At 31.3% G+C, this 26,130-nt stretch overlaps 1 protein-coding gene across 1 annotated transcript; it reads right to left on the bottom strand.

The window, feature by feature from the left end:
- Positions 1–1,502: 1,502 nt before the first annotated feature.
- LOC136980736 (serine/threonine-protein phosphatase 6 regulatory ankyrin repeat subunit B-like) lies at positions 1,503–26,125 on the bottom strand. Its single transcript, XM_067276934.1, has 5 exons — positions 25,671–26,125; positions 16,147–16,293; positions 6,889–7,116; positions 3,577–3,798; positions 1,503–2,895 (listed from the first exon to the last, which is right to left on the bottom strand). The coding sequence occupies exons 1-5, from the start codon at positions 25,909–25,911 to the stop codon at positions 2,327–2,329; spliced, it is 1,407 nt and encodes a 468-aa protein (XP_067133035.1). The 5' UTR covers positions 25,912–26,125; the 3' UTR covers positions 1,503–2,326.
- Between the last annotated feature and the right edge of the window lie 5 nt (positions 26,126–26,130).

Genomic DNA, 26,130 nt, shown 5'->3' with positions numbered 1-26,130 from the left:
CCTACACTTATCAAAATCATCGTCATTGTCTGCATGCAAAGCATTCAACAACTCACTTTATAATATTTATCTATTTAAGCATTACTACAGTAGAACCTCGATTATCCGGACTAATTGGGGATGAAGGTAGTCCGGATAAGGAAAAATCCGGATAATCGAAAAATACTGTAATTCAATTATTTCTTTATAAACTGTTTAATGTAATATGCTATATTAAAAATAATAGAATATTTAACAATTTAGCATAAAGTAATTTAAAAATGAGTACATAATAACCGATCGTCACGTCGTTAAAAGTGTACCAAACCTCACCCACCCAAGTCAGGTGGTGAGAGTACCACCCACAGTCGTTCTAGGAAGCGGACTCTGACCCTAGGACTAAACACGTAGTATTTTCTTTGTGAAACTAAATTTGTAATCTAATTTTGTAAATTTGGGAGTGCTTCAAATATGACGTTAAAACAGGGTTTTATGTCGTTACAAGCAAGTTTTTTAAGAAAAAGTTATGCATTCAATCACGTACATAAACAGTGTCGCAATCGCCAAGTGCAAATCAGCGAATTTGTAAAATTTTTATTTTGAACAATCCGGATAATGGAGGTTCTACTGTATTTGAATTTTAGCAAAACATAATTAGTACGTAAATGCTTTGTGTAACGCATGAAAAGGAAAAACAATTTGTGAACTTACCTGAATGTAGTACTAGAAGTAAGTGCTATGAAATAGCAACAACCATCAACCAACACATGTAGAATGCTTATTAAATACAAAAAAGACTAGCAACTTATTGCCTAAATTATTCAAATTTCAGCCAAATGATTATCATATGCTATAAAGTGATGAGTCTGAGACTCACCTTGCCCATTTACCTCAAATAATTTCAAAATAATTTATAAGAAAAACAAAAGCACAATTGAAAAGACTGCATTTAATCTGAAAAATTACTACAAAACATACAAAAGCAAAAAGTTTAAACTTCTAGAATTAATTTTTAACAATATGCTGTGATGGATCCAACTCACCTTGCCCAAAAGGTTAAAAAAAGCTGCTTAAGATCAGCTCTGCTATTGCTGCTTTGTAGTTTGTACAATATTTTTTGTTTAAATCAAATGCTTACTCAGAAAAGAAACAAAACTATCATAAAAATCATATCATAGGTAGCTAACAACATATCCAAATGTATTCCCCAATCTAAAAAATTTAACGATGCTTTACTGTTCACAGCAGTTATCTTCAATTTGTCTTTCAGTACTTCCAACCCTTGCTGAATGAGCCACAGAGGCTAACTTGAAGCTAAAGGTTACTAATCTATCTTTTAGCAAAGCCTTTCAGCAGATTTACTGACCAATGTGCCCTATATCTTGTTAATTTAAAAATGTATCTTGCTGTCTTGAATGTCCTAGTGGGTCAAGAATGGTTGAACATGTTTCATCTTCAATTGATGAAACGTTTGTGTTTCATCATAATGACTACTAAAGGCAATTGAAAAAATTATTAAAATCTTCTGGTGATTAATAATTTGCATTTATTTGAAAACGAAATATTCATAATTACAGATCTCAGTATTTGGCAAATGTTTCCGATATAGAAGCAAGTTTACATAAACCAGTTTTAATCTAACTATTCATTCCAATCTAACTTCCTAATGATCAAATTAATCTCCAGTTCTAAATACAAATTTTACATAAAAACAAAAACTAAAAAAATTAGTTGCAGTTTATTTTACAAATTATTTTTATTTACATAACAATATAATTATAAAGCTGAAGTTTTCTTTTTTTTTATAAATTTAAATTTTTCTTATATAACATTTTTAAAAAAGATACATAAAAGCCTGTTGGGCTTTTTTTCTCATAAATTACAACTTCACCACTATATAATTAAAAATAGATTTGAAATGTTCATTTCATTTTTCACTTTCTAAAAATAATTTATAAATAAATATTCAATTTCTTTTAACTTTTTTTAAAAAATTGTTTTCTATAAATTGAGTAAAACAAAGTTAAAAATTTGTATTCTTGAATATATAATACTTTCTGTTGAAAGATAAGAATTTTATATAGACACTATAACATTTCATATATTTAACAAGATGTACAGTACTGTCCATGGTACATAATCTGATATGGCATTTTTAACTCCAAAGATGGAGATTACATTTAGATAAATTTTAGGAATAAAAATTTTCAAACATTTTGCTCTTTCAGAAAAAACTCATTGTAAGAATAATTAAAAACTATTTTCATGCTCTTGTATTGGCTAGAATCGTTGGCAAGTATTCCACATGCTTATGCATGAACACAGATTTAAATGCACAAAAATTTTATTATCTATCAAATTCTAATAGTATGTACTGCTGAAGTAATTTTGGAATTGGAAGATTTTTTGTGAATCTGAGACGCTTTGAACCTAAGGTACTTCGGATAGCATATCGACAATAATGCTGGAGGGAGCGTGGTGACGATACAATAGATGTATACCATAGATATTTTTCCCATTCGTGATTCCTCTTTTGGTGGTCAAGAAAATCTTGTAGAGAAGACCCCAGAATCGACAATGGAATCTCTGCTCGATTGGGAGGGGCCCACCAAGAATTTTCATATTGAACATTGGAAATTCGAGCAATAGTCTGAGGACAGGGTGGAGATTCAGGTTCTGGAGGTGGTGAAATATTTAAAGAAGACAAACTGGGTAAATGAAGCATACTTCTATTAATTGCTTTCAGGATGATAGTGCAATCTCCAAATTTTTCAAATTCAACTCTTATCAAACTGTATCCCTTTTGATTAGTGATGGTTACTTCGGCTCCATACGCAATCAAAAACACAGCCAGTTCTGGTCGTCTTTTCTGACGTCCACCATCACAGAAACAGACATAATGCAAAGGTGACAAACCTGAAATAGATAATTTAGCAAAAATTACAAGAAAATTGTTATGATGAGAAATTAACAGAATAAACATGCAATTTAAGCTAAAACAGATTAACATGGTTATTCAAATATCACTAATAGTGCAATTATGAAAGTTTTATTGTAACAAATTTTGGACGTTTCATAAAATCGTATTTAATTTTTTTATAAAAGTACCATAAAATGGATTTCACATTTCCGATCTATTAGAAATTACTGTATTTATTGGAAAGTTATTTGTTGTTATTTTTCTGCAACTGATAATCCATTTCTCATTCTTTATTTACTTTTTATAATTTTAAATTTCTTAATAATTTTCATTACATATGAAAAAATCCAGCAACATTTAAATTGCCATTTTTTACTTTTTTGGGTTTAGGGGTCTCAAAATGTGGAGATTTTTGCAAATCTCCGAGGATCAAATTTTACACATTCCAATACCTTTTCCTTGTTATGTATACATAACATGAGCGGTAATCCAAAAACATCCGAAATTGAACATTTGAAACAAAAATTATCAAACTGAAAATAATGCTGGGTTCAAATAACCAATAATTAAAATGAATAAAGTGTAAATTAATCAGATTTGACTGCATACAAAGACTAAATTTATTGAGATAAATCAAAATATACTATTTTGAATTTTTTAAAAATAATTGTTTTTACCTGAAGGATCTGGTTGATTTATATCTACATCATGACCCTTTAAAACTAGAAGATGAAGTATCTCTTTGGCAACATGTTCAGTATCAGGACTTTTTGATACTGCAAAATGAAGTGGTGAAAATCTTGCATAATTACGGTGATTAACATCAGCTCCATGATCCAATAATTCTGACACACACTCAACCATGCCATGTTTTACACAGAAATGTAATGGAGTGTTTCCTATAAATAAAGTTTATAATTTTAATATATTTAAACAATCTTTTACATGTTTTAATATTACTTTATAACATAACAGATGTGTTTTAAATCCAGATCGGTGACTTATTAACAATACATTTGTTTTTATACAAATAAATTATCAGTAAAGATAGTTAAGTTAGATAAATAGTCTTAAATTTTATAATATTTATTTTAACAGATGACCATACAATGCACAAGTTTCTTCAAAATTTCAGAAGACTAATTTTTTTTTTTTTTTTTACCATTTGGCAAGAGTTTATGCCAAATAATAAAAACATTAATAGGCAAAAATTGGCCATTATTACTGCAATAGAAGTGATAATGGCCAATTTGGGTTCTGTACTTGTGATCATTTTATGAATAAAGTTCACTCCTCTCATTCTTTTATTAAATGAACTAAATGAAAGCAGCTGTAAAACTCTCACTTTATTTAACTTTTTGGTCATTTGGAACAAATTCCTATTTATTATTATTGAATTGCATTTGTTGAGGAGTTATTAGTTACCTGAAGAAGAACCTGAGAGTTCGAAAACGTTTGTAACAGTCTATTTATTAGAAGACACACACTGGTAACAGGCTCAGTGGTATGTTTGTTTACTTTACTCCGGTGTAGTATCACTGTTATTTAATTCCTATTTTATTTCCTTTATGATTTATTCTAGAATTTTCAATAATCATTATATATAATAATTAATTGGAATTATTATAAGGAAATAAATCATAAAGGAAATATATATATATATTTTTTTTCAGATTTAAAAACAGGAAAAAAAAATTCAACAATATAAAAAAAAGCAAGTTTTCTTGAAATATGTACAGTAAGACCTGCTTAACGTGAAGGATGCATTCCTAGATGACAAAGTGCTAAACAAAACAGTGTTAAATGAGGTCATTTTAACAGAGTAAATAGGGAAAGGGAAACACTCGACCAAAAATAAACAGATTTTACTTTAATTTTAAGTTATTTTTATATTAATTTGCATCATAATATATGTTAAATAACACAAACATGTGCAAACAGAAATGTAAAGTTCATTTTTTGTGATGAAGGTCATGGCTTTTCTGAAATTCTTGTTTTTTTGTGATAAAGTCGTGTAGTTTCATTTGTTGCTTTTTTTCTTTCCTTAAGCAAATGTCAGTAGCAGAAGATTGCATCCAAAATGCATTGTTTTGCTTTTGCACTTTCAAAATCTGGATTATTCACTACAAATTTGATCAATGATTTTGGTTATCATTACCAAACTTTTACTAAGGAAATCTGTAGAGAAATTCTTTGGGTTCTTTGTTTTCAGAATCACTATTTTCCAGTTCTGTATGAATTCCTTGTTCTGCCAGTTCTTGAAGGTCATCGTTGGTAAGGCTCTCACCAGAAACCTGCAGTAACTCCTCAATATCCTGCTTGTCTACATCTGCTGCTGTATAGATTAGGTTGAGTTTGGTCAACCTAATGATACAGCGATAGGCTCTGTTCATTGAGAATTCTTGGATACCTTCAGCCATAACTTCTTTCACACCCCGTTCATGCATTTATCAATTAATTCTTGCCAAATGAAGTTGATATTTCCTATGGCATTCATGATGTTATATTTTTTCCAAAATTGCACCAAACAAACAGATTTAGGAAAAGTACAGCACTACAATGAATTGTCACCTTTTGCTGATTGGTTCATGTTTGTAAATAATCGTATTATATATGAATCAATGAAATGCCGTGATAATTTGAATCATCATAAATTCTGAGCTTTTTTTTAGGCTTCGAGTAGACCGCGTTATATCAAATCAGTGTTAAGTGGGGTCTTACTGTATATCACAACAATGACTAATGTCTTAGGAATTACTATGCAAGAAAAGAATGATAAAAAAAAAAGTAATGGAAATGTAAAAAATAAAATTAACTCTTGCAATGCATAAAGTATGTTGTCTGCCTGATGCCATGTTGACTTAAAAAAGTTAGACATTGTTGCTAACCTTTTAAAATGATTAACTATATTTTTTCATAAATAAGTGATCTCTAGCTTATGGAATAAATATATATATTTTTTCATATTAATGAAAAAAATATTTTTTCCTAAATGTGGACTCTAAAGCACAATCCAAGTTTTCAGATCACATGCAGTAATGGTTTAAATAAAAATGCTAATCTTTTTAAATAATTTTTCTATTTCTGCAGCAGACTTATCATACTAATGAACTATTCCTGCAATTGTTAAGTAATTTTCTTACAGCTAGTTGACAGCTCTTATCATACAATCGCATATGCCATATCTGATTCATCTCAAAAAGGCATTAAAACAATTCATTAAACAAGATAAAATTCTAATTTTATTACTTCTTTTTTATTTAGCTTTACAATGTGTTTTTCTATTATAGCTATAATATATTTCTTCAGTGACTAGTAATAAAGATATTTCATATTATACAGTGTTTCTGCATTATTCATTTCACTTTTATTTTTGATAATTTTTTATCATTAGAAATAATTTTCCCATATTATCTGCCCTATCATTTAGCATTATCTCCATCCTTATGTGTGAATATAAAATAAACAAGCTTTGGTTAAATTAAATAATGCAGAAGATTTACTGAAACATTTCAAGTACAGATCCCAACAAAGCTGAAGGCAGAATATAAAATAAAGCATTATGCAATAATTGGGTTTATTTCACAATATTTCAAAAAGAAAACAGTACAGCTACAGATATTTTATAATTTTACACCAATAAATTTATAATGGCATAAAAATTTTGTAATGAACAAATTTTTATAAGAATATAATAAAATTGATATTTTTAAAAATAATAATATTGTGATTCATCAGGCAAGCATTACTATAAATGTTATTTCTAATTAAACAATAATTTAAAAATTATTAAAGTAACAAATTTCACTGTCATAAAAGTAATGTATAGAATATAAATCATCATGGCACTTAAAAAAGTGTGCATATATTAATATATATATATTCTGGATTGCAGTTTCTCTTTAATACATCATAAAAAAACAAACACACTCTTATTCATTTATCAAAAAAGCATTAATAATTTTTATTCAACATTCTTTCAATAGTACCTGTTTCTAATCCTGGCAATGATAAAATATCTTTTCCAATGGCATTTCTAAGAAGAGTTAAAACACAATCAGCATGACCAGCTTCAGCAGCTATATATAAACTTGTTCTTCCCCTCTCATCTACTGCATTATAATCTGCACCATACTGAATTAATTCTTTGACACATTCTACATGATTGTGAGCAGCTGCTAGATGTAATGGAGTTGTTCCACCTGGATATGGAGAAGCTGAATAACAATAAAAAGTATTTTTAATTTGAACAATAAATTGAACTTACTGAAAATGTTCAAAAATAGAAATTTTTGAGTCTTAAATATTTTCTTTCCTCTTAGTAAACAACACTAGATGGTTATTTTCTGTGTATAATGCTACTCCATAGTGTTCATTGTTCTTGATAATTATAAATCAAATAAGTTTTTTTTTGTAAAATTTGTGGAGTCGTTATAAATTTTATAGAAGTCAGAAATGAAAAATTTAGAATAACTGAAGTGCGACATTTCTAAAAAATTATGAATTTTTATAATTTTATGAATAAAATTATGAATTTACTTATTTCATAAATTTTAAAAATTTATATAATGATGCAAAAAAAAAAAAAAAATTATGACTACATGCATAAGGCCACTACAAATTAGGCAATATTGAAGCAAATTCATTTGATCATTGACTGTTTGATGGCCATCAATTTTTCTCTTACCAACTCACTGTCAATCTGTCATAGCCTTCGACGGAAAGTAGGTGGTCTATTTGTTGCCTCTCAAATCCAAGAAAAGTTTGAATTTTTAGATGGCAATTGATGATGCTCATGCACATTTGAAAGTTTGTGAGTAAAGAGCACGCATCATAAGCCACAAAAAAAGGGCACGCATTTGTGCTACGATCTTTATCAGGTTTCAGTGATGTCTTTGCTAGTTAGGATTATGAAACTGACAGCTGTTTGATAGGCTTTCATAGATGTGAGAATATAAATTATTTCATTGATTTTATTGAAATTTATAAATGTTATGTACATATCATTAAAGATATTTATTACAGCTCATTGGGTACTCTGGGATCCCAAAAATTCACAGTATTTTAATAGAGTTTTAAGAAGAAATCATCTTTAAGATTTAGGGAAAATTACAGAAAATACGTGTAAAAGATTAGTCAATGGCAAGCTATTTCTATTATGTACAGTATTATTATTATTATTTTTAATAAGCTCTTTATGAAAGTTTAAAGAATGTGGATTAGTTTAAAAATAAATTATACATTTATAATATTCAAATTCAATTAAATATTAAGTATTATTAGTAAAATAAAGCTGAATCTTGCATTGTTAGAAATGAAAAAGAACAATTCTGGATAGACGTGAATAAGTCTAGAGGAGAATTCTAGAAAACAAAATAAATTTCTGTGGTTACAACTCTGTCAACCACATGTTACAGAACTTAGTTACTCCAGATTAAAAATTTTAAAATGACAAAAATAAATGAGTGGAGGAGTATGTAAGTTATGACTTATTTCAAGAGTATGACAGTGAATCTGTTTTTTTTTTTTTAAATACTGAAGTATTTAACTAATTTTGTTGCTTTTGTGAATTCTCAAGTGCCATAAAAGCAATTTTTACTTTAATAATAATAATTTATTTTGTATGTTTATAATTTACAGTACATTTAAAAACAGTAAGTTATATTAACAACTTTTATAAAACATAACATTCCCTTTTTTTGAGGAAAATATTATAAAGAAATAGAAAAAACCTTAGAACCTAAGTATCTTCAGTTTTTCCTTATTGCAGTGCAATCTTGTGTTATCATGGTACAAGAAAAAGACCATTCTTTCCAACCTTACTTAGAACAGCTGTCTTGAATGTTCTCAGATATATTTTACGAACAGTAAAAACTGGTTTGGATTAGCTACATGTTACTTGTGGTTTAGTTGCTTCCAATGAAACAACTAAATTTAGAATTTAAACAATTGGGCATAATGTAGACTAAAAACAAACTGGCATTTAGTTTTACCTTTGGTATCTAAATTTCAAACATCTAAAAACATTTTTTAAATAAGTTTTGTATTTATGTCAATTTTTTCTATTTACCTTTGGGAAAAAAAGATTTAAAATAAGTTTTACTTTATAATCAATTTATAAAAATTGGACTTAAATAACTTTATTATGTACTTTTGTTTATCATATAACAGCTCAAATAAAAGTGTTCATGAAAAGTAATTCGCTTGCTTTTTGTGTGTAAAGAATTTTTGCACTGGTAAATTTTCAAATATCAAGTGTAATTGAGCAAAGACAGTGCATTAAATTTTGTTTTAAAATGGAATTACTGCTACAAAATATTGGAATTGTTGCAAAAACCATTTAGTTATGATTGTCTATCAAAAACAAGAGTGAGTGGTACAAGATGTTCAAGGAAGGCTGAAAATGCATTGCAAATGAACCATGTTCTGGGAGACCTCCCACTTCAACTGATGAACATGTTGTTCAAGTCAGAGATTTGGTGTTCAATGATCATCATTTAACAATTAGGACATTATTGAACATGTTTAGGTATCATTTGTATCTTGTCAAGCAATTTTAAAAGATTATTAGGCTTGTGATGTGTTACAGAGTTGTCCTGAAAACATTGAATTTTTTCCAAAAACAATGAGTGGCTTAGGAAATGCTTTCTCAAAGCAAATTGTTCTTAAAACACATTATTACAGGTGATGAAACATGGATCTACACTTCTGACACAAAAAGACCTCAACAATCAAGTGAATGGCATTCAAAAGGTGAAGCAAGACTGTGTAGGAAAATTCTCCAGGCAAGTACAGTGTTTGTCCAGAAACTAGTTCAGCTGCAGTGGTGTCAATGTTGTCTTTGTAGGCCGGATTCCAAGGGTACGATGGGCAGGTCATGTGTCCAGTGATCGGAAGAGTGACACTTGATTGCTGCCTTGAGTTGCCAGTGGAATTGCTCTCGATTATTCTGTTGGCAGCTGGATGAAAGGCAGTGGTGTGGATCCTCGATGTCCCTGTCAGCAATGTCAATGCTTTAAACAGGTAAAACTCGAATTGTTGCCCCTGGTCAGTTGTCAATTATTGTGGAATGACAAAATGAGTGATCCAATCTTTGAAAAATGTTTTCACTACAGCGGCAGCTGTAATTTCTGACATGGAGAATGCTTCCGTCCGATGGGAAAAATGGTTGATTGCCATGAGGCAATATGTAAAACCATTGGATGGCAGAAGCAGTCCAATGGTCCATGTCTAGGTAGACATGATCAAATCGCTGATTTGATGAAGTGAATGATCCAGCTGGTGATATGGTGTGCTGAGTGATTTTGTTTTTCTGGCACATGATACAGTTTCATACAAACTTCTTGCAGTCACACTTGATGTCAGGCCACACAAAGGACTTCTTAGCGAGACAACATGTGGTTCTTACCTCCAAGTGTGACAAACCGTGTAGTGAGGCAATCGCCTGATGTCAGAAGTGTTTGGTGACGAAAGGACAGGCGTTGAGTGTGGCTGTATCGCAGTATTCATCCATAGCTGTGCCGTACGGGACATTCCAATTTTCAACGCTGACTCGCCGCTGATCTCAACATTCGTTAAAATTCGTTCCTTTTTTCAACGTTGAAGTGGCACTGTTGTCAGCACTGACTCAACACACTCAGCACACAACAGATATGTTGACTGCTACTTTCCAATGAATTGTGGGTAATTGGTACGACATTTGAATGGAATCCATCTTGCTAAGAATGGAATTATGGGAACTAAGCACTTCGTACTCAAGTTGGAATGCTGTTGATGACGTCAAATTGTTGGTTTCAACACTCAACACTCGTGTTGAAAATTGGAATGTCCCGGTAGTATTCAGGATGGTAATCCATTTTAGCTGTAGGCCTGTGTTTGAACAAAAAAGTTGCCTCAAGTTCATTGTCAGATTCCTGGGCAGAGAAGAGTGCTGGGAAGTCAATCACCTGCATGATAAACTCTATACGAGACAAGGCATATGCAAGGATGTTGCTGGCTCCCTTGACATGATGGATGTCATGGTGAACTGTGCTATAAAATCTAAGTGATGAAACTGTTGGGGTGATTCTCTTTTGGGTTTTTGCTTCAGGGTGAAAGTTAGTAAATTGCCTTCCTTCCAGCATGTATTTGAACTTCCTGATAGCAGTTTAAGTGGCATACAACTCGTGGTCATATGCAGACCACTTTTTTTTTGTGATTCTGAGAGTTTCTGACCAAAAAATGTTAATGGCTGCCAATGTCTGCCGATCATCTGTTGCTACAAAGAGTTGATAATCTTCTACACAGTTCCTTGGAAGATGCGAAGCTGGGTAAACAAAGATGTCGGCGCCAGTGTCGATCAGGAATGCCACTTTGGATGTACAGTCAGTGATAAATAGGAGATGGCTTTGGTTTTCGGAACAGTCGCCATCTCTACTGACTGTTGTTTTTATTTCCCATTGAACAAGGTGGTCGGCATCATCGGGCATTTGTGCCAAATTTCTAATGGTACCAGTAGATATTGTTAGGAGAGGTAGTAGGTAAAGTGTCAACCAAGTCTTCCATGGCTCGAGTGATGGCATCAAGTTGGGGAATGGCCATATTGTCATAACATCTCAGAAATTTGTGCTGAGAGCTCTGTGATTTGCACTTCGAGCACAGCGATCTTGGGATTGTTTGTGGCAGGGGTCGTTGACATGGTAGAGATGTTCAGTGTCAAAGGATATACAGACGACTTCGCATAAGTTGACACCTGGATAACTCATCCATTATGTAGTAAATTTTTTGTGGTCCCGGCCGACTTACATAGGCATTAATGTTATTAACCTTAAAAAACTCGGTTTACTCGACATCATTTAACTCATCACCACTGGATAAATCAACATACTTTTTCTGTTTCACACTTTTTAGAATGCAACTTGAACACAAACTATATGGTGTATTTTCTCGGACACATGGCAAATTTCATCACTAAGTTTTCCTCAGTTGATACGTGTATTAAGTTTTGTACACGTTTCGGGCTGTTGACGCCCCTCTTCAGCCAACTTTAAATCACAGATTTTTGCAAACATAAAATTGTTTTAAAACCTCTCTGTACATTAATTAATTTTTTATCATCTAGTCGATCTTTTTTCATCGAGGCCAGAGATTCTGTTGTACAAACGAATTCTTATTGGTTTTGTTGCGTATGACTCTATTCATTTACATAGTGATGTGGTAGATGGGCCACCTCGTGGCAATCTTCTGTTTATAGGCATTAATTTTTATTTTATTATTTTACATAAAAAATAATTTACTTTTTAGTTTATATGTAAAATAATAAAATAAAAATTAATGCCTATAAACAGAAGATTGCCACGAGGTGGCCCATCTACCACATCACTATGTAAATGAATAGAGTCATACGCAACAAAACCAATAAGAATTCGTTTGTACAACAGAATCTCTGGCCTCGATGAAAAAAGATCGACTAGATGATAAAAAATTAATTAATGTACAGAGAGGTTTTAAAACAATTTTATGTTTGCAAAAATCTGTGATTTAAAGTTGGCTGAAGAGGGGCGTCAACAGCCCGAAACGTGTACAAAACTTAATACACGTATCAACTGAGGAAAACTTAGTGATGAAATTTGCCATGTGTCCGAGAAAATACACCATATAGTTTGTGTTCAAGTTGCAGAATAAGCACCGGCACGGTTTCATAAACACTACTTTTTAGAATTCTGATAAGTCGACTCCCCCCTGAAAAATGAGTTCACACCACACAGCTTATTGTACGGTGTGAACTCATTTTTTCAGAAGGGAAGTCAATTTATCAGACATCAAAAAAGTGTGAAACAGAAAAAGTACGTCGATTTATCCAGTAGTGATGAATTAAACGATGTCAAGTAAACAGAGTTTTTTAACGTTAATAACATTATTGCCTATGTAAGTCGGCCGGAACCACAGAAAATTAAATAATTAACCTACGGTGACAAGTTATCCGGGTGTCGACTTATGCGGAGTCAACTGTAGTTTGATAAGATGATCAGCGATCTTAGGGATTCGAGCTTGGAGCTTGGTAGGGATTCAAGCTTGCCCTTGGATACAGTTAGTATCTTCTGCATATCTGTGGAAAGACAGGATAACCAAATACTTTTAAGTCCTCCGTAATTGTATGACCTACGAGTGTTCTCAAGCATTGGAGAAACTGCGATGGCATGTGGTTGCAGAGCTCTTTGGTACATAGAAGCTTTTCGAGATGTTGAGCTTCGGACTGGGGCATGCGGTCGATCAATGCCCATTTTATCACTTTGTACCTGTCGATGTTTGGAGGTGTGGCTAATATGTCCTGGACTTCGGTAGCCATGCACTCTAATAAACTCACAACCACGCAGCTATATTTAGTTTTGTCATGAGATACATTAGTGAGGATAAATTAACTCTCTAGCTGGGCAAACCATAGAGTCGGGTTTTCGGTCCAAAATGGCGGAGGCTTAACTGCTACGTGGTTGACAACGAGTTTGCTCATTTTTGTCATGTACCTGGTCAAACGATGCTAATATCTCGGGCAAAATTTCCAAATTCAATAGGAATTAAATGTTCGAAGGCTTCAAATGTTCGGGTCACCAATGCAGGCTATGGTTGTCGGGCATTGATAGTCTTTGTCTGGTCAAAGCGGTTGGATGACAATGGATAGCCGTCTGATCTCATGAGTCGCCAGAGGAAAAAGCAGGATTTCTTTGATGTTGCTGATGTCACCACTATGCAAGACCCTCTGGTGGTATCCATAGATGTTCATGCCCTCAACTGAAAAGACCATGTCAAAGTCAGTCAAAAATCAAGGTTGTGTTGACTGTTTTCTTTGATTATCAATGTGTTGTGAATCACAAATTCCTTCCAACTGCCAAACTGTAAATAAAAATTATTATTTAAGCATTTTGCATCATTTGCATAAAACAATTTGTAGAAAATAACCTGATTTGTGGCAAGAAAATTCATGGACTTTGCACCATAATAATGCACCTGATCACAATGCACAATTTTTGGTCAAAAATTCAACAAATACAGTTCTGCAAGCTCTGTATTCACCTAATATGGCAATGTACAACATTTTCTTGTTTTCTCAACTAAAATTTCCACTTTGTGGTCACCGTTTTAAGTTGAATGATGCCATAAAACAAAATTCACCAAGAGTCTTAAAGTGGTTTCATGAAAGGGTCTTTAAAGCATGTTTCAAGGATTGGGAAAAAGGTTGGCATAAGTGAATTGCAGTGGAAAGGGGGTTATTTTGAAAAAGATGAAATAAATTTTGATGAATAAATTAAACTCTGGTGTATTATTGAACAACTACTGATACTTTTTGATTACAGTAGTACCATCTTAAAAGTATAAAATATTTCATAGCAATTACCTATTTTTAAAATTCTTCTAACCAATTTCTATTCATTTCCAAATTTCTGATCACAACTTTGAAAGCAATTAGAATCTGATATTAAAACATTAACATCCTAAAGCTAATTTAAAGATTTAATTTTTACTAATCACTCTTACATAAATTCAGAATATATAAAAAATTATTTTTTTATGGATATATTCTAATTTCAAATTATAATTTTCAAACTTAACACTACTTGAAAATATTTTACTTGCTGGCTGAAGATAAAGTGATCATGTTGCAAATTATTTGTAACACAATTACAAATTTACTTCAAATTCTTCATATAAGAAAACCACTAGTGTACTTTATCATCTATTCATTTGCTTTTTCTAGAAGGACTAAAAAATTTTGAATACAAGTTTTCATTTAAAATACTTCCAAAGATGGCTTATTAATTAAATAATATAAAGCTAATTTGTATGTGCAAATATACCAAAACTATATACTGGTATATCTTTGTTACATGATGAATGAAGATGATTGAAAACATTTCTTTAGTATAAATATACTGCTGAATTATAAGGTTTTAGTTTTAATTTCATTCAGTTTATTTGTTTTTATAATTTTTATTACAGCTTATAAAATATGAAAAACCTAAAACTTTTAATTAAATAATACACTTTTAAATATATGCAATGAGTAATATTAAACAGTTTTATCAATATTTTAAGGAAACAAACAAATATGACCACTACAATTTTACCATCAAACTGGGTTTGGTTTTAGAAAGATCCAAACAAGATTAAGTTTGTGTTAAAATCAAATCAAAAATTGATGCATCTATTTTTATAAAAAGTGTTCAGCTAACATGTATTCTTAACTTGTTCGTAACAAAAACTTTACATCTATTTTAGAAAAAATTTTTAAATCTGCACCATATAATTTAAATGAAAAAAAAACTGTTCTGAACTGCATTGCATTTTGAGTAGCCACACACTAAAAATAGAACAAATAACTTTAAAGCAAAGGTCTGATGATGAAGCAAAGAAGCTTTAAAAACATTTATTGATAATTATTAATTAACTCCTAAAAAGACAAGTTAAATATATTTTTTAGTTTTAAATATTAAAATATGGAATGAATCTGAGTATCAGCTTTTAAAATAAGCAAATGCAACAAACACAAAAAATTAGTTTTTAAATTTTTTCTAAATATCTATATATTTAGAAAAAAAAAATGATATATAATTTGTTAGAACAGACAGATTACCGAATAAAAAGTTTTTCCCTGTTTTAAGTAACATCAACCCACAGTATGATGAGTATTTAAGTAACAGTTTTTTAAAATGTTTTTTATTGAACAGTATGAAAAAATCATTGATGTAAGAAAAATTATTCAAAACTAAAAAAACCTGTATTGGTTATAAGACAATTTTCAATTTTCATTTTGAATATTTAGTATTTGACCAAATTCTTATTTGTAGCTTTCCTAAATATAAATCTGACATCTTTAAAATCAGTGTGTTACTTTTAATGCTTCTAATTGAAATGAAGAATCAATTTGTAAAATATGGATGGTGAATAGTTTATCGCAGATATAATTTAGTTATTACTAATATCATAAAATACTACAAAGATTTACAATACTGTAAATTTGCAGAGTGAGATGTAAAATTAAGTGCATACTCTATATTAAAACAGTTCTGAACATTTAAACAGAGTTTATTAATTCAGATATATTATTATAATACTTATTACTTTATTACACATTAATTCAAAAATTTTTAATAAATTTTATTAGAACTTTTAATGAAGGTTATATTGTTTTTATCTAAAATTTGGTTTATATCCTAAAATTAATGTTAGTAGTAAACACTGTTGAATTTTATTCTGTTATAATTTTTTTATACCTGTGTAACATCCTTTCTTTGAATATTTTGTTGGTGTGCAACACTCTGCACCAGCATCTAATAATAATTCCAAACAATTATGATGTCCACAGTCAGCTGCCAAATGAACTGCAGTTGCATCAAATCGATCCTTGGCATTTAGATCAGCTATTTATAAAAATGAAAGGATTTTTAAATTTAAATTAATTAAAATTTAAATAAAAGTTTAAAAAATAAAAATATATAACTAAATAACTATACATACAGTGCTGTTAAGGTGGCAGAGTCGGTACGGCAATGTGCTCCAGACACGGGACAAGAATTCATTCCTGGTCATTTAGGGGTTTATTTGTTTTTCCTAAGCTGTAACAGTTGTCAAGTAGCTTCTCAAGGATTGGTTGCCCAGTTCATCTTGATCCATCCAGCATCTAGTGCAGCTAAGCAAGTAATTCTCTGCTAATGCCAGACAGTCAAGGATTCGGAGACGGCCGTACCCACCCAGCCCCCAAATATACTTGCACGGTCCAATGATTCAAAAGCTAATTAATTACATATAAGTTATAAAATTACTTAATAAATAAAATACAATTTAGAATTTAAAAAATTAATTTAGTAATAAAAAATGAATTATTACAATAACTATTTTCATTAAAACAAAAACATTTATTTGTCAAAAATCACTTATTTAACATCAAAATTATCAAAGATAAATAATATAAAAAGTAATGAAGCTACATGATGTTAGAAGTAGATACTTTCAAATTTCTTCAAACTTTACTCTGGTCCAGTTAAACTGCTGATCATTAAATAGCAACCATCGTACGCAAATCATAATTTTTTTTAATTATGTAATTATTAATTTTAAAAATACCACAATGTCCATATAAAAATGGCATAAATGCAAGAGAAAGCAAAAATTGTTACAAGGTGTGTAGAAAGCAAATCTGTTACATTTAAATTATCTTTCACTGCTAGTGTCTTCCAAAAATATGAACTAATTGTTTTTTGCAGAGATATCAATATCCTGTTATATTGATATTGAGAATTGCCTTATATTGACATCTTATTAAAATTTTGCAACATGCTGCAATATGAAATAAAACTTTCTAAAATCACACTGCTGTCAATGGCTGCACACCTTAGAGGTACAAAGGAGTACGTCAGAAATTGCAATTTGGCCCAGAATATTTGGTGCCCAAACCATGTGCACATAAAATAAATCAGACTTGTAGGAAGCCAGGAGACTGAGAACTGGGTCAAAAGAAAATATGAAATGTCGATACTGTTTCTACAAACAGGCACAAGTGTGAGATTTGCGCATGCATCGCATGCACTCTCCGAGACATAGTCTTGTCCCAAAAATGGCTTTGCCGTTTTACTTGTTTAAATTAAAATGTATTAGTTAATTGACTCAATATTTATTATAATCATGACTATAAACAATGCTTATTAAACTTAAATTTATCTTTGTATACTAGTACATTTATCAATTAACAGGACTTATTATACTGGAAAATTATGGATGCAGATATTTAGTCTTACAGATCAGAAATAATATTTTTTATTTAGTTCACCTGGTGAACTAAATAAAAATATTATTTCTGATTCACAGGTGAACTAAATATTATTTCTGGTTCACAGGTGAATTAAATAAAAAATATTATTTCTGATCTGTAAGACTAAATATCTGCATCCATAATTTTCCAGTATAATAAGTCCTGTTAATTGATAAATGTACTAGTACACAAAGATAAATTTAAGCTATGATAAAGGACACAAAGGCATAATAATTGAATACTTATTAAAAGTTCAAGATTATTTTAATGGTTCAATTAAATCAATGATGTAAGTCATTAAAACAAAAAACGTACTTAAAAATAGGATAGCCTGTAATAATAGATTTTTAATCAAAAAATTTGCTCCAAAATTCTTCAAAACTTGTTAACAGAATAAAATTATTGAGTCAATATCAGTATACTGTACATTTTTATGCTAGCGCTAAATGCTATAGAAATTTTTTTGCACTTGTGTACCAGAGATAATTTGGGTAGAGCAGTGTTTCTTTAACTAGTCAAATCCCTGGTAATCAGGATTTGCTTATGGCAGTAAATATAGGTGGCGTATGAGTTGACCAAAATGGCTGCCACAAAGGGTATAGCATACCTGACAACATACAAGAGTTACTTGTGTGTTGTCTTTTTAATAACTTTTCTCTCTGTAGTCAAAATGTTTTATCCGCATTTGTGTCCAACATTTCGTAGTTGTCAAGTCATGATGATTACACTTTGTGACATTTTAGAATATGTGGATGATCAAAAAAGATGTCTTATAGAAGGAGAGAAAATGCTAAAACTGATAACTTCACATCTATCCAGCTCTTTTTCAGCAAATAATTCACTTCAATTCACTACATGTAATTTTGCTGAGCTTAAAATTATTTTATTTTTAAAAATGTTTTCACCTTATCTAATATAGACCATCGTCAGGTTTAATATTATAAATGTTCCAAAATGGAACGTACTATTTTCGAATATTTTAAATATTTAAAATTCAAAAAAGCAAAAATTATAATAATTTAACTTTAAAATAAATTGAAAGAAGTGTGTATATAAAATAAATAAACAAATAAAACAAAGCTAACTATAAAGTAACATGATTTAAGGGTTTTTAAGTCCCATTCTTTTTCCTATTATATATTTCCACACTGTTGGAAGCACATTAGCATCCCTAGCATTTAGGCAACGGATTTTCATTTTACTTTTATAAATTTTCACCTTTTCCATCTCCAACACAATACATGGAGAGTGCACCATTTTAATGACTTTAGCCTCTTCTCATTTTACAATCGCTCCTTCAGTCTGCACCATAATCATTAATATTGTGTTGCGTCATTTGTCAACGTTGTATCTAATGCTAGTTTTCTTATAAAAACTTGAGAATGGTCTATAAAAGAGCACCCAGTAACTATATAGCTTTCTACTCAACAATAAGACAGTGTAAGAAAGGAAGAGAAAGCTGGGATATATAAAATACCATTTGAAAATCAACAGTTAGGAATCAAAAAAGATTATGTGGGTGTAACTAGAAGAAACCTGGCGGTACTTCTGCAAACAGATACAACGTTGACAAACACAGAACAACACAATATTAACGATTATGGTGCAAATTGAAGGAGCGATTGTAAAATGGGAAGAGGCTAAAGTCGTTAAAACAATGCACTCTCCATCTATTGTGTTGGAGACAGAAAAGGTAAAAATTTATAAAAGTAAAATGAAAAACCGTTGCCTAAATGCTAGGGATGCTAATGACACTAATACACTTCCAACAGCTGTTGGAAGCACATTAGCATCCCTAGCATTAGTGGTGATAGATGCGCATTAGTGGCATTAACATTAGCAAAATTTTATTTTTATTCCTATGCAAAAGAACTGCTTTTAAGAATTTGCTATTTAATTGTTTCTTATTTCTTACAACCTGAAAACAAAGACATTATTTTTAAGTTTTTAAATTTAAAATTGATAATCATTGATATCAATGCATGATCACATTCAAAATAACCAGGTTGATAGTGATAGTAAGTTACACAAAACACCTTTACTCCAGCAATTTATTTTTAACAACATTTTCAATACTCCACCATAAATTGATACATTTCTAGAAGTTATCAGCGAGATCTGTTTCTAATATTCATTTTAGTAATATCTAGAGATCAAGATGATAATTTTTTAATGATCTCTTCTTAAGGTGTGTATTCAAAGTTCTGAATAAGTTTGGAGCTGTTTCAAACCAGCTCAACAACAGTTCCAAACTTGGTGAGTATGTTTCTAGTTTTAAACTGCTTCTGAGACTTATACAACCACTTGAGGAGTGGTACATCAAAGGTCTCAGACTTGAAATGTGCTATTGCAGGTTACAAGTTTAGATTCTGAATTCTAGTGTGGACAGGTCAAACATCTTTAATCTGGTTCTGAGTGAAAGAGTTCTGAAACAGTTCCAAGCTAGCTTAAAACTTTTCTTTTGATGAATATGCACCTGTGTAATGTCTATTGTTCTCTTGCTGAAGTTTTGTTATAATTCTTTCTTCCTTCTGGGTACTAAGAGGAACTTTTTCTAGCAAGCCCATTATAGATTTGGCCAAGCCCACAGTGGAGAGGCCAGGTAGTAAGGGATGGAGCATGGCATATGCAGATGGACTACCTCCAAAAAATCCCTGTTTTTAACCAATCCAGATTTGATTCTGGTTCCCTAGAGCAGTAGTACCATCTTAACTGCTTGACCATCTCTTACTAAATCAACCTTCCATTCTAGTTTTATTTTCTAAAATCTAACTATTTCATAAATATAACAAATGATTTTTCTTCTACTTTTAAGATCAACAATGAATAATGATAATTATAGTCATACTATAGACCTGTTTCCAAAGAACAACCAATTGAGCATGCACAACAAACAATAACAAGAGAAAACATCTGGTTTACTTAAATAATGAAGCATATATGAGATTATTATAGTTTTAAAATAAATTAATATTTCAAAATACAACAGACATTTTTCTCTAATAATCATAATATGAAAATTTTCATAAACAAATTTTCATAAATTAAATATTTTATAAATTTCCTAATGCTGAAATTTGTAGAAACTTGCAAAATGTCACTACATCAGGAATGTAAAATTTGTTCAGACAGGTCAAAATTATCTATAATTAAATCTGTAGAGCTTGTCCATGGTTATACTGCTAGACTTTATTTCCTACAAATTTAATTGATGTTTTATTTTGCTGTATTTGTTGATACTACATATTACTAAAAGTAAAATTTAATAATAATTTTGCTATTGTATGAAATAATGTAGTTTTTGAAAGCTTAATATGTTCATTATAAGAATATGCTAATAAAAATGATCAAAATGGATGAAAAAAATTATTTTAAAACTTTTGTATTAATTTATAATATTTAAAAAAGCATATATTTTAATAAGATTAAGTGACAAAACATTTACATACACCATTTATATTGTGCTAACTTTTTAACTATATCATTTACATTTAATCTAAATATCAGTATTAATCTAATTTGTATGTAGGACTGATTATAGGCAAAAATTATAGTTCATTTGGTTCATGTCAGTTTCCCTGAGATGTAGGAAAAATAAGAGCAAAATTTCTAATTGAGTCTTGCATAGTCTAATGACACACAACTTTGCTTTTGTAGAAAAAGTGAACTCTATCTCTTGTAAGCCAGAAAAAAAAAAAATTGCATGTTAGAGCAGACACTGGCCTATGTTATGCACATCTATTTTACACTAAACACAATTTAATGTTTAGAAATACAGTATTTATCTTATATCCTAGGCATTTTATAAACTTCAGACTAATTTTATAAGCTTGATTCAAATGTGAAATTTTACATATTACACAACTACAGTACATGAAATACATCCATAGTACATAGTTAAATATAATCCTTACTTATCACAAAATATTTATAAAAGAAGATGTTATGTGCAGTTTGATTGAAATAATAAATATTTAGGTACGGGAGATCCTCAGTTCAAAATTCAAGGGACAAAATAATCACAACTTTGAATTATCTGAGATTTACATATTTCTTACAATATGCCAAATGCCATATAACTGATGTAATTTATTAAGCAAACAAAATACAACTATGTATACAGAATGCTATTTTTATTAATTATATATATTATTACTATTAATTATTAAACTGCAAGTAAAAAGCATGTGTCTGCTGAGAACATCAAAGGTTCCCAAATAGGCTTCATAAAAAGTAAAGTAGAATTCCTTGAAATGTAGCCCATACTATTTTTGAAGTGACCCAAAAACTAGTAAGTTGCCAAAATGTACTAGCCTAGAGCCCTTTAAATATGTCAATCTGTTGCTTGTAGCCCAATCTTGCAACTCCAAAAACCTTCTGTATTTTATAAGATAAGAGAAAAAGATTAGTCCATGGGTAAGGTGACACACAAAAATGTGTTACCATAAAAGCAAAGCCATATTGACTAGATTAGAGTTGTTCTTGGTCTATTGTACTCTTATTGTAGAGGCACTTCAATTTAAATGAACAATTTAACATACATATTTCATAGTTTGATGAAATTTTCACTTCAAATGTCAAAGTAGCCTTATTTCAAACTAACCAAATTTTTTAACATATAAATCTATCCCTGATTGGGACAAATAGTATAGTTACAAACACAAGATTTTGAACTATTTGAGTTCAAATTAATGAGGATTTCCTGTACATGTTATTGCATGTAAATGTAATTTACAGGATGTAATTTACAGGACTGTCGTCCAGGGAAGGGCTTGACCCAACTCAAACGGGGAGCGGCCCAGATGGGGAAGTTCGGGGATCTTCGGCGACCCCACGGTCCGAATTGCGTCCCTGGCAACAGACCGGAGACCAATGGAATAAAAGTTAGACCCTCGTTCGGACCAACCAGAACCCCGGAATTTCGGGAAAAAATTTAACATAAAAGCTCAAAGTCCCCAGGACCCAGGGAGGTTAAAAGGTTGAGGTATAGAGTGCGAGATCGGACGACCAGGAATTTCGTTATGATCACCTTGGATTAAATCCAAACGTAGATTATCTCAAAAGGAAGAGAAGATCCAGAGATTCCAAGGACAATCCCGGAAAGAGTCATCACCTGGACCTTACGGATACGATTTCCACTGCCTCGAGCCCAGCAAGACCTCCCGCTTCTGATCTCCCAACCACCACCGGAGGGGACCGAAGATGATTGTAGCAGATCACACTGCAGACCAGCCTATGGCAGGAAATGAACATTCCCCCGCAGAAATTATATCAACAGATCGACATTGACCTCCTTCACCTGGACGAATGTTGGCTTTGATTGTAAGCATGTTTTGTAAAATAAATGCGTTAAACTGGTAATTATGGTCTCTGTGTGAATCTCTGTGTCCTCTAAAACACTACCCCCATATGGTAAAGGCTTTCTTGCATCATCCTGACCGGCAGCAAGACAAGCGAGTCGGGTCAACTTCCCCCTTTCAAAAGGGGGCAAATCCTTACAAATTACATTCACCATATTGTTATAAGACAGCATGAAAAACTCCTAATATTTTAAAATATGCCCTAGTGAATTCAGTAACAAATTAACTATTTCAAACAATGATTGTTAACTTTTGATATTTACTTTGAATACATTCTAACAAAGAAAACTCGCTGTTATTCTGGTAACATAAATACCAAGATGGCAATATTTTTTATATACAAATCATGCCTGATTCATAGAAACGTAGTATGGTAAAAGTACATTGCTTGAAACATTTATTTTAGTGTGTGCCGAGAATAGACTAGAAAGACTAAGCTAGTCCCCTGAATTCCTTGAAATACAGTCTAAATATTATTTTTAACACATTTGTATTTGAATATGTATTTTTTTTTTTGTGAATTTTTCCCATCTGTCTTCGTGTGAGTTTAACTCTTCCAAGAACCAACTCGGACACCCCTCATGGATCTTTTAGTCCAGTGTTCCGCAACCTTTTTCTACTCGCAACATACCTATGACTCGACATGGCTCAACGTGGAACACCAAAATGTTATTCCCCTCAAAAACGTATGATATTAATAGAATTTTGTAATGCCATAAACCTATTATTAGTATTATGTTGGGTTTTGTGAGTTATACTTGGTTGACTGATGGCTGTGTAGTATGCCAGAGCAGAGTCAAGGCATAGTAACTTCAAAACAAGACAAAAATTAGTGTGTCAATGTGTGTCTGTATTCAGGAATTTCCTAACAATATGACTCTTTGCACGTCAGACAGGTCGGACATAATGGCGCTTTGCTGGGAACAGAATTTTCTCATGCAACTGTCACATCGCCAAATGCTCGACTGATACCTTCCCTTTCACTGCCACTGGATGGCAGACTGTTGCGACACGTGGTGGGGCCGTATTGGACAGTCGAAGTAAAACACATTTCGAAAGGGGTGTTCCTATTATTTTGTCCTATACTTTATGTGTTTATTTTATCATCATCATCTTATTTCATCAGTGCTGAAGCAGAGAATGAAATATAAGAATAAGAAAAACAGCAACTGTGATAAAAACATATAAATAAAACTTGATATCAATAGAATATGTAAAAGTTCATGTCACACCTTTCACCTCGTGACGGCACACCGGTTGCGGAACATTGCTTTAGTCGACTCATCAGTAGGACTAATAACAGCAGACACGTGTTCCTATCATACTATTGTTTTGTGTGCATCCAGGTGATTCTGTAATAAAATATTTTGTTTCTTGTGCTTATTGAAAACAATATTGCATTAGTGATTTTTGTATTTCTATTATGATAAAATACAAAAGATTTCATCTAAAGTGTTAATCTACTTAAAAGACAGCATGAATAGAACGTGGAAGAGGACTTATTAAGATAAGCGAGTCTTTCGCAGAAAAACATAGTGCAGTTTGAATCTGTTAATCATACAGCCAATCTAGGTGAATCACCACAGCAGAGCGAAGACAATCAACAATTTCTGTGTTGTATTCTGTTTTATTTAAAATTTTTAATATTTTTAATTATTATAAAACGGCAAAAAGCTTTATTTTGAAGGTAGAAATGGGCTTTATAAAAAAAAAACTAAATGCCGACAACGAATAAAATCATCATTAAGTCTGATTTACTCGAGATATTACACGACCCCCTTTATTTCACCACCCCTTTAATCATCAAAATTTAATAGCATCAATCCCCCTAATACACAAACCTCCCTGCTGGTTAAAGTTTACCTAGGGAACCCCAACAACCACACTTCCAGAATCTCGATAGCATTTTCGATTAGAAATGCAAATTTTTAATTTTCATGGGCCCGAGTACACATGTTCTAACCTAACCTATTCTAATAAATTACCCAATTATTCTTTTCTTCTGTTTGCTGGAATCAGGGAACATGTTCTAACCTAACCTAACCTATTCTATTCCCTAATATTTACCAATAATTTTGGAAATTTATTAGAATAGGTTAATTAAAACGAAAATTAAAAATTTGCATTTCTAATCATAAATGCTATTGAGATTCTGGAAGTGTGGCTGTTGGGGTTCCCTAGGTAAACTTTAACCCAAAAAGGTAAAAGTGTCGGGGGTCATACTTTCACCCTGTTATATATATAACAGAGCCAGGAAAGTAAAATTAATGTGCCAAAAATATTCAAATAAAATGAATTTTTTTCCAGGTGTTTAAATAATTGTTCTAATGTATGAAAAATAGGCTCTCTCTCATCTGATCCCATTTGAAAATTGTCACTGCACACTACTGATTTGTTTATACATAAAGTAAATCAGTAGGCTGAACTCAATATATAAATATCCAGTAAGTTCAACCCCAAGATATTAGTGAGTTTGGGGTTAAATTTTCAACTAAAGATATTTATTTTTCTAGATTTAAAAACAATTACAAACACTGAGTAACGAACTTCGTTTGTATTATTCAAAATGATAATCTATTTACGCTATATTGTTTAGAAAGGAATTAAAAGAAAAAAAAAAAAAACTCACCTCCTCTATCAATTAGTAATTTAACACAATCCGCGTGTCCGTTGGAGGCAGCTACTTGTAAAGGAGTCATGTAGTTTTTTGATGCATAGAATAGACTCTTGTTGTATTCTTCGGAATTTATAGATATGCCAGCATTTAATAAGCTTAATACCTGGAAATAATCGCCATTAGCAGCTGCGTCAACTAAAGCTTTGGCTCTTTCCACTTCTTCGAAGTATCCCTTGCATCGTACAGAAGCCATCTTGGACCGTCTCAATACTGCCTGATAATGTTTCGTCTCTTACAAAATAAATGCTCGCTTTATCGATATACGGGACAAACTTACATTGAAAGCGACAATTCGGTAGAATTACAGCTTGTGCTAATTTTGAAGTCTCAGAATTCGAACAATTTTGACATACGAGAGTAACAATTTTAAAAGGCCACCGACAAAAGCAGAGCCGGATTTGAGGCGATTAGA

The sequence above is a fragment of the Centruroides vittatus genome, unplaced genomic scaffold (genome assembly GCF_030686945.1).
Source record: "Centruroides vittatus isolate TY-2023 unplaced genomic scaffold, ASM3068694v2 contig_717, whole genome shotgun sequence".
Taxonomy (NCBI): domain Eukaryota; kingdom Metazoa; phylum Arthropoda; class Arachnida; order Scorpiones; family Buthidae; genus Centruroides; species Centruroides vittatus.
The sequence above is the reverse complement of the archived record's forward strand: the minus strand, read 5'-3'. Positions and strand labels throughout refer to the sequence as shown.